Source organism: Silurus meridionalis, chromosome 24, assembly GCF_014805685.1.
Source record: "Silurus meridionalis isolate SWU-2019-XX chromosome 24, ASM1480568v1, whole genome shotgun sequence".
NCBI classification, from domain to species: domain Eukaryota; kingdom Metazoa; phylum Chordata; class Actinopteri; order Siluriformes; family Siluridae; genus Silurus; species Silurus meridionalis.
Window position 1 is genome coordinate 4,130,275 of NC_060907.1, and position 10,983 is coordinate 4,141,257.

At 40.4% G+C, this 10,983-nt stretch overlaps 1 protein-coding gene across 1 annotated transcript; it reads right to left on the bottom strand.

The window, feature by feature from the left end:
* Nucleotides 1-7: 7 nt before the first annotated feature.
* Nucleotides 8-9,620, bottom strand: psen2 (presenilin 2). The gene is made up of 11 exons (XM_046838045.1): nt 9,511-9,620; nt 6,372-6,520; nt 6,033-6,238; nt 5,780-5,921; nt 5,082-5,149; nt 4,379-4,599; nt 3,413-3,511; nt 3,187-3,240; nt 2,471-2,590; nt 2,251-2,366; nt 8-2,175 (listed from the first exon to the last, which is right to left on the bottom strand). Exons 2-11 carry the CDS (start codon nt 6,495-6,497, stop codon nt 2,020-2,022), a joined length of 1,308 nt encoding a protein of 435 aa, XP_046694001.1. The 5' UTR covers nt 6,498-6,520; nt 9,511-9,620; the 3' UTR covers nt 8-2,019.
* Nucleotides 9,621-10,983: the final 1,363 nt, after the last annotated feature.

Below are 10,983 nucleotides of genomic sequence, written 5' to 3' on the forward strand. Positions count from 1 at the left end.
ACAAGGCTTATTTATTATTATTGTTTTAATAATTTCTCATTTTTTCGAGGTGTTTATTTACTTAATTCTTCCGCACGTTATTACACAAAGGTACAAAAAAACATCTTTACACAGGAAGCTACAAAACACACCACTACATGTTTTTCTTCTTCTTCGGGAGACAAAGCCGAGGGACCGCTTCCTTTATCGTCCCGGTCACGTTTAATGTGCAAAGATGAGGGGAATAAAAGCTTAATAATTAGAATAAAATAAAAAGCTCACTACTGATTGGTCAAAAATTCAAGTCAAACAAATCTTCAGCCATCAACTGTAACATTCGAACCAATGCAGAGACTTCGTTCCTGCACATGCAGGAACGTCAGGGTCTCCATATATTTATTCCGCAAACGTTATCAAGATGTTTCAGATGTTTTTAAAATTTTTATTGGATCTAAAATATTCCTTCCGTTCACAAGTCGGTGATTGGACCCCTTCATTTAATCACGTGTTTTTTTTTTTTTAACCATCGCTTCATCGGTTACGGCGTATACGTTACCACGCCTGCGTCAAGAGAACGTAAAGTTCTTAATATAGTGATGGAATCCGTCGTTCAAGGAGGAAGACTCCAGAGTCAGAGGACGGAGGATCACGTTTCCCGGTCACGTGACGAGCCGGTGAGGGAACAATCATTTATAATTTGGGCCGAAAGTATTGGGACACCTGAACTTTCCTGCCATTTTTGGTTCTTGTCCAAACTGTTACCTCAAAGCTGGAGGCACACAATTGTACAGGACGTCTTTAGATGCAGTGTAATAAAATTTTCGCTTCAACTTGAACACAAAGAGAGCTCCATGAAGATCTGCTGTACATGAGTTGGAAGATGTGGAAGATGATCTGACTATAGAGCTCCAACCCCACTAAACACATCTGGGATGAAGTGCGATTTCTGCAGTGTAGGTTGTAGTGTGATTTCAGTCTCAGGTTTGGTCTGGATAAAATATTTGTTCTTATTTATCTTTTAGTTTTTTTTGTCCTTGACATCCGCATCGATACGAATGCTAACATTTGCTCATCTCACCGTTTTTCGTGTTGAGGACAAAGTTCTAATTTCATAATAATTGAAAAAATAAACATGAAAACCTGAATGTGGTTGGAGTGGTGGTCATTGAAGGGGCTGTTGGAGAAGCTGTTTGGGGGTTGGGGTAGTGGTTGCTGGAGGAGCTGTTGAAGGGGTTGTTAGAGGGGTTCGGTAGCGGTCATTGGAAAGGTTGTTGAATAGTTTGTTGGAGGGGCTGTTTGGGGGTTGGGGTGGTGGTTGTTGGAGGGTTGTTGGAGAAGCTGTTTGGGGGTTGGGGTAGCGGTCATTGGAAAGGTTGTTGAATAGTTTGTTGGAAGGGCTGTTGGTGGGGTTGTTGGAGGGGCTGTTTGGGGGTTGGGGTGGTGGTTGTTGGATAGTTTGTTGGTGGGGTTGTTGGAGGGGCTGTTGAAGGGGTTGTTAGAGGGCTGTTTGGAGGGTTGGGGTGGTGTTTGTTGGAAGAGTTGTTGGATAGTTTGTTGGAAGGGCTGTGGGTGGGGTTGTTGGAGGGGCTGTTTGGGGGTTGGGGTGGTGGTTGTTGGAGGGGCTGTTGACGGGGTTGCTGGAGGGGCTGTTTGGGGGTTGGGGTGGTGGTTGTTGGAAGAGTTGTTGGATAGTTTGTTGAAAGGGCTGTTGGTGGGGTTGTTGGAGGGGCTGTTTGGGGGGTTGGGGTGGTGGTTGTTGGAGGGGTTGGATGGGGTAATTAATAAGCAGTAATGGTAGGTGAAACCCCGGTCAGAAAGCTCTTTGATTATTGAAAAGCCAATCCAGCTTTGCAGTGAACATCACGTGATCTAGGGTCGGTTGTATGCTGTGATGGATCCGGATCCATAACTACTCAGTACTGGAGATCCCCGGCACGTCCTGCCTGCCTCCGGCGTGCTTACGGACGAGGGTGAAATCGAAGGCTTTGTGGTTGTTTGCAGGTTGTGTCGTGGTGGTGTTGGTGATGGAGGATTCGGGGATCAGATGTAGTACTGATGAGCTGCCAGGGTGTCCATGAACGGCTGCACCAGGTTGTCGGTGGAGAAGTAGAAGACCAGGCCAAAGGTGATGGAGATAGGAAGAGCCGGGAGAGCTTTTTTGAAGATGGCCAGCAGCAGGAGAGTCAAGCACAGACCCTAGGAGCATTCAAGGTTTAGAACAGCGTGCACACGTGTGTGTGATTGTATACGAGTGTGTTAGATGTCACTCACAATCAGGATGGCTACGAAGCAGGCGAGTGTAGTGTTCCAGTCTCCACCCGTGGCTGCTGCTTTTCCCACCAGGACGCTGTAAAAGATAAAGTCTCCTAATCCAAGCTTCACGCCCCCTACACACACACACACACACACACACACACACACACACACACACACACGCTATTAATACACCATGATTTTCACTCTAACACAGGAAAAAAAAAGAAACACATACGGTCTTCCTCCAGGTCCTCTTCTGCAGAGTGGCTCCTGCTCCGCCCCTGCGGCAGCACGCCACGAGACTCCGCCCCTTCTCTCTCTGACGCCCCGTCCTCGCTGACTGGCGCTTCCTCGTCTGAGGAAACAGAAAGTGGAAGTGAAACGTGCACTCGTCGATCACGTTACATGGCGTCCATATGAGCACCAAAAGCGTAGCTGCGTCGTATTAACGTCCATTTTTTTATGGAGTCAGGGACTTACCTACTGACTCACTGACTCACTCACTCACCTACTGACTCACTCCCTGACTCACTCACCTACTGACTCACTCACTCACCTACTGACTCACTCACTCACCTACTGAATTACTTCCTGACACACTCACCTACTGACTGGCTCATGTACTGACTCCCTCCCTGACACAATTACTGAGTCATTTACTGACTCACTAAACAAACGTGCAGTCCGGCACTTAGTTAAAATCTGAGTTCCCTCATGAATATATTATGTTACACACGTAAAACAAGGATTGCATTTGGTACACGTGTGCTCAGAACCGAAATACGTGTACCCTCAAACCCCTAATGACATGTTTTTTTTTATCTATTCGGTTTGTTTTTGATTTACACCAGATGAATGCTCCCCCCTGCACCCCGGGATTAATGAGCTTTACGTCGCTCTCTCACTCTCTCACTCTCTCACACACACACACACACACACACTCTCTCTCACCAGTGTTGGCAGCCGGAGACGGATTGGCCATTCCCACCATCCACACCATAGCAGCTGAGGAAAAGAAGAAGAATCACAATAAAGAAGATGTAAAGAACCAGTGCTCCACACTTCTTTATTCACAGAGATTCAAAAGTTTGTGGACACCTGAGGATCAGATTAGTGAGAGTGTCGCGTACGTAGGGTGTGTGTTGCGAGTGTGTTACGTGTCAGCGAGTCGACTCACAGGAGTAAATGAGTGCGGGGAAGATGGGCTCGTTCCTCTCCTGCGCCGTCTCCACCAACATCCTCAGAGGACCTTTAGGGCTCAGAACAGCCACCAGATCTACAGCAATAAAGAAGGAAAAGAAATACTAGAAATGATAAAGGCACATGGAGTGTGGTGGGATTAGGTGGAGATACATCAAGCATCCAATCACTTAACCCTGAGGTTCTCAGCATCCACTCACTCAGTGAACCCTGAGGTTCTCAGCATCTAATCACTCACTGAACCCTAAGGTTCTCAACATCCAATCACTCACTGAACCCTGAGGTTCTCAACATCCAATCACTGAACCCTGAGGTTCTCAGCATCTAATCACTCACTGAACCCTGAGGTGCTCAGCATCCAATCACTCACTGAACCCTAAAGTTCTCAGCATCCAATCACTCACTGAACCCTGAGGTTCTCAGCATCCAATCACTCACTGAACCCTGAGGTTCTTAGTATCCAATTACTCACTGAACCCTGAGGTTCTCAGCATCCAATCACTGAACCCTGTGGTTTTCAGCATCTAATCACTCACTGAACCCTGAGGTTCTCAGCATCCAATCACTCACTGAACCCTGAGGTTCTCAGCATCCAACCACTCACTGAACCCTGAGGTTCTCAGCATCCAATCACTCACTGATCCCTAAGGTTCTCAGCCTCCAATCACTGAACCCTGAGGTTCTCAACATCCAACCACTCACTGAACCCTGAGGTTCTCAGCATCCAACCACTCACTGAACCCTGAGGTTCTCAGCATCCAACCACTCATTGAACCCTGAGGTTCTCAGCATCCAACCACTCACTGAACCCTGAGGTTCTCAGCATCCAATCACTAAACCCTAATGTTCTCAGCATCCAATCACCGAACCCTGAGGCTCTCAACATCCATTTACTAAATCGTGAACCCCTAAACCCCGATAAAAATCAACTCCATGCTCTCACCGTAGATGGAGATGCCAGCCAGGATGACCCAGGCAGACCACTCGGGCAGGTATTTGATGAAGATGAGAGCCATGAGGGCGCTGACCATGATGAGGTAGGCCTGCTGCAGCTGCAGGGGCCCTTTCCAGTGGATACAGATCATCCCCACAGCGCCGAAGTTCCAGATCATTATGGCCACAGTCGGATAATCCATAGCCAAGTTGTAGGTCCTGAACACCTCCCTGTGGAGATACATGGATGGGAAACACTACGATCAGTGATGCTTTTTTATTTACCTCATGATCAGACCAGTGATCTCAGACTTTACACGTCTGTGCGCTTCACACACACTACACGATCAAAAGTTTGTGGACACCTGACCATAAGATTGCTATTTGCTTCTTTTTGATCATCGCGTTCCACATTTAGTCTCCATTTACTCCTATAATAACCTCAACTCTTCCGGGAAGAAGTTTCACCAGACCTCCTGGGCATTTTTGTGGAGATTCACTGAGCCACAAGTGTGTTAGTAAAGTCAGGTTCTGATGGAGATGAAATTGAGAAGGTGCACTGGTCTTCTGTCCTCTTTTTTCTCTATTTTGTTTAACAACAAAAAACAAAAAATGAAAGGAAATAAAAAGCAACCACGGCTCATTAGAGAGGCGTTGAAATACACACGATATCGAGTCGCTCCTGTAGAGCGTCTGAGCTCTGTGACACTCACTCCAGATACATGTAGCTGAACCAGAAGAGCAGCATCAGGGAGGAGAGCATCAGCCAGCCATGGATAAACTGAACAAACACACACACACACACACACACACACACACACACACACACACACACAGTCAGATTACATGGATCGGATATAATATATATATAAAATTACGTAAACATACATAATGTATTTGCTTTTACTAAATATATACCAAATAAAAAAATATTAATAAATACATTAAAAAATTAAATCTTTTTATAAAATCTGTAAAAAAAATGTTTTATTAATTTACATAATTTAATTTAAAATATTTTTGTATCTATTTATAGGTCTGCAATTATGACATTTAAAATAAATAAATTATAATATAAAAATGAATGTAAAAATATGATCTTTTAATATTAATTATAATAAAATATTAATAGAAATAAAATAAATATATAAAATAAATAATTAAATGTAAAAGTAAATAAATAAAATACATTAAAAAAGATATAAAACAAGCAAATAAATGATGACACAGGATGTTTTTCCACAGATGTTTATGGATTTTATATAAAAAAAATATTTTTTAATTAAAATCCAGATATTATTTTATCAGATTTCAAAACCCTGTTCAGGTTACGGATGTCAGTGGTGTTATTATTATGATGATGATCTGTGAGGGACATGAGGAGCAGTGAGTGAGGGAGGAGGAGGTTCACCTTATAGCAGCGATACTTATACAGCAGGACCAGGAAGATGGTCATGACCACTATCACGCTGATCATCACGATGGTGTTGAGAAACGACGACAGTAACCTCTCGCCCACTTTGTTCGGGTCCTCGGCGAAAGGAGTATAGAACCTTTCGAGAACAACAACGACAAAAAGAAATAAAAGTGTGTGTGTGTGTGTGTGTAAATATCTACGCCTTTCTGAAGCTACATTACTGGATATGGAAGTTCTCAGTGCATACAAGCGCTGGCCGTTTTTCTCTGTGTAGAAGCTGACGGATTTGATGGTCGCCACGACGACCAGCATGCAAAGCGTGACAGGGATGAAGAGCATGATCACGTGTTTCGCGCCGTACTTCAGCGTCACCTCTTCTTCCTCGCCATCCGGTATCACTTCGCTTCCGGAGACTCGCCTCGTGTCCGTCGGCTCGGAGTTAACGGGACGACGCTGAGAAAAAAAAAAAAAACACATACACACACACACACCTTTACTTTTTCTGACAGGCACCTCAACTTCATCAATGTTCTGGTGACTTTTTTTTTTTTTTTTGTATTGGGGGTGGGGGTATGTTGGCACTTACCCGGGGAGCGTCAGGGTCCCTGGCCGACTCATGCCGTTGGTCATACGGCTGCACACAGGGACTCTCTGTGCTCATGAGTGCCGTCCTCTCATTACACAAATCCTCCTCGCATTCCGAAGCGTCCATGAACAGCCCGTGGGTACGAAGGCCTACCAAAGACCAAAACAAAAACATACCATGTTCATATATTTACATCATAAATAATATTCATTTATCCACACTACCCACAATACTATACTCATGTTTACCCATACTACCATCAATACTATACTATACTCATGTTTACCCATACTACCATCAATACTATACTCATGTTTACCCATACTACCATCAATACTATACTCATGTTTACCCATACTACCATTAATACTATACTCATGTTTACCCATACTACCATCAATACTATACTCATGTTTACCCATACTACCATCAATACTATACTCATGTTTACCCATACTACCATCAATACTATACTCATGTTTACCCATACTACCATCAATACTATACTATACTCATGTTTACCCATACTACCATCAATACTATACTCATGTTTACCCATACTACCATCAATACTATACTCATGTTTACCCATACTACCATCAATACTATACTCATGTTTACCCATACTACCATCAATACTATACTCATGTTTACCCATACTACCATCAATACTATACTCATGTTTACCCATACTACCATCAATACTATACTCATGTTTACCCATACCACCATCAATACTATACTCATGTTTACCCATACTACCATCAATACTATACTCATGTTTACCCATACTACCACAATACTATACTCATGTTTACCCATACTACCATCAATACTATACTCATGTTTACCCATACTACCATCAATACTATACTCATGTTTACCCATACTACCATCAATACTATACTCATGTTTACCCATACTACCCACAATACTATACTCATGTTTACCCATACTACCCACAATACTATACTCATGTTTACCCATACTACCATCAATACTATACTCATGTTTACCCATACTACCATCAATACTATACTCATGTTTACCCATACTACCATCAATACTATACTCATGTTTACCCATACTACCATCAATACTATACTCATGTTTACCCATACTACCATCAATACTATACTCATGTTTACCCATACTACCATCAATACTATACTCATGTTTACCCATACTACCATCAATACTATACTCATGTTTACCCATACTACCATCAATACTATACTCATGTTTACCCATACTACCATCAATACTATACTCATGTTTACCCATACTACCATCAATACTATACTCATGTTTACCCATACTACCATCAATACTATACTCATGTTTACCCATACTACCATCAATACTATACTCATGTTTACCCATACTACCATCAATACTATACTCATGTTTACCCATACTACCATCAATACTATACTCATGTTTACCCATACTACCATCAATACTATACTCATGTTTACCCATACTACCATCAATACTATACTCATGTTTACCCATACTACCATTAATACTATACTCATGTTTACCCATACTACCATCAATACTATACTCATGTTTACCCATACTACCATCAATACTATACCCATGTTTACCCATACTACCATCAATACTATACTCATGTTTACCCATACTACCATCAATACTATACTCATGTTTACCCATACTACCATCAATACTATACTCATGTTTACCCATACTACCATCAATACTATACCCATGTTTACCCATACTACCATCAATACTATACTCATGTTTACCCATACTACCATCAATACTATACTCATGTTTACCCATACTACCATCAATACTATACTCATGTTTACCCATACTACCATCAATACTATACCCATGTTTACCCATACTACCATCAATACTATACCCATGTTTACCCATACTACCATCAATACTATACTCATGTTTACCCATACTACCATCAATACTATACTCATGTTTACCCATACTACCATCAATACTATACTCATGTTTACCCATACTACCATCAATACTATACTCATGTTTACCCATACTACCATCAATACTATACTCATGTTTACCCATACTACCATCAATACTATACTCATGTTTACCCATACTACCATCAATACTATACTCATGTTTACCCATACTACCATCAATACTATACTCATGTTTACCCATACTACCATCAATACTATACTCATGTTTACCCATACTACCATCAATACTATACTCATGTTTACCCATACTACCATCAATACTATACCCATGTTTACCCATACTACCATCAATACTATACCCATGTTTACCCATACTACCATCAATACTATACCCATGTTTACCCATACTACCATCAATACTATACTCATGTTTACCCATACTACCATCAATACTATACCCATGTTTACCCATACTACCATCAATACTATACTCATGTTTACCCATACTACCATCAATACTATACCCATGTTTACCCATACTACCATCAATACTATACCCATGTTTACCCATACTACCATCAATACTATACCCATGTTTACCCATACTACCATCAATACTATACTCATGTTTACCCATACTACCATCAATACTATACCCATGTTTACCCATACTACCATCAATACTATACTCATGTTTACCCATACTACCATCAATACTATACCATGTTTACCCATACTACCATCAATACTATACCCATGTTTACCCATACTACCCTCAATACTATACCCATGTTTATCTATAATAAATCTATTTGTACAAATCTATCGTGTACGTTCCTAATGTACCGGGTGAAATATCGCGGTATGACGATCACATCGCCCAGTCCTGGAGCAGGAAGCCGATGGTTGGTTTTCTAAGTAAGAGACGCTTCACTTCTATTCATCATTTGATCTAAAGGATCGGTTTAGTCCCTGTGTGTGATCTTTGGTGATCATTCGAGGATTGTAATGTCGGTCACAGGGACTGGGTTGATGTATAAATGTAAATGTGGAGCTGAGAGTTCAGGTGAATCCTCTTCACTCCCAGCAGTAAACACTCAGCAGCTCAGCAAGGAAAGTTTCTCAGAAACAGTCCCCTGATCACAAACTGTAAACCATTTTCGTGTTAAAGCGTAAAGAGAAATCAAATCAGCGCAAACACTCACCCGAATGTGAAAAAGCCGCAGAATTTGCGGTTAATCTTCGAGACACTCGAGCTGATCTCCGACACACCGGGAGAACCAAACAGGAAGTGATGCGCCAATCAGCTGATCGCTCAGGACCACGTGACACAAGTCACATTTTAACTCAGAGTGTGACTCGGCTTACACACACACACACACACACACACACGCAGGCTCCTAGGTTCTCTCGTGTGGTGTATGTTTGCTGTTTGATGATAAGGTGTGTGTGTGGGGTTCGTTCTGGAAGTCATAACCAAAGCAGATGGAACTAAAGTCTTATTAATCATAACCCAGAATGACAGGAAATGATGAGATATATATACATTCATGCTGTTTTCAAAACTTTAACCCATTACAAAGAAAAGATGAATTGTATATATGTTATATGCCTAAACTACCTTAGAACAATATAATAGTCTATAAAGAACAGAGTTATTGGAGACTCTGTATGTTTTCAGATTCTGAGGTGTACAGCGATACGTAGTCGACCAGATTTAATCAAATCTACACACTCAAATCTATATGCATAAAATGTACATGTTCAAATCTTTATATTCAAATCTACACATTCAAATCTATACTCTCAACTCTGTACATGCAAATCTGCACACTCAAATCTACATGCAAATCTATGCACTCAAATCTATACACTCAAATCTACATCGTCAAATATATACACTCAAATATATACATTAAATATACACACTCAAATCTACATGCAAATCTATGCACTTAAATAGACACACTCAAATCTACACACGCAAATATATACATCAAATGTACACACTCAAATCTATACACTCAAATATATACACTTAAATGTACACACTCAAATATATACACTTAAATCTACACACTTAAATCTATACACTTAAATATATACACTTAAATGTACACACTCAAATATATACACTTAAATCTACACACTTAAATCTATACACTCAAATATATACACTTAAATGTACACACTCAAATATATACAGTTAAATCTACACACTCAAATTTACACACTCAAATATATACACTTAAATGTACACACTCAAATCTATACACTCAAATATACACACTCAAATATATACACTTAAATGTACACACTCAAATCTATACACTCAAATATACACACTCAAATATATACACTTAAATGTACACACTCAAATTTACACACTCAAATATATACACTTAAATGTACACACTCAAATATATACAGTTAAATCTACACACTTAAATCTATACACTCAAATCTATACACTAAAATGTACACACTCAAATATATAGTTAAATCTGCACACTCAAATTTACACACTCAAATATATACACTTAAATGTACACACTCAAATCTATACACTCAAATATACACACTCAAATATATGCATGCGCAAATTTATACACACAAATCTATACACTCAAATCTACACCTTTAAATATATGCACTTAAATATACACACTCAAATTTAT

Coding starts and splice junctions, on each gene's coding strand:
- psen2 (XM_046838045.1), bottom strand. CDS start 6,497: ATGGACGCTTCGGAATGCGAGGAGGATTTGTGTAATGAGAGGACGGCA. Junction 5,922..6,032: donor GAGAAAAACGGCCAGCGCTT/GTATGCACTGAG, acceptor TGTTCTCGAAAG/GTTCTATACTCCTTTCGCCG. Junction 2,176..2,250: donor GCTTCGTAGCCATCCTGATT/GTGAGTGACATC, acceptor GAATGCTCCTAG/GGTCTGTGCTTGACTCTCCT.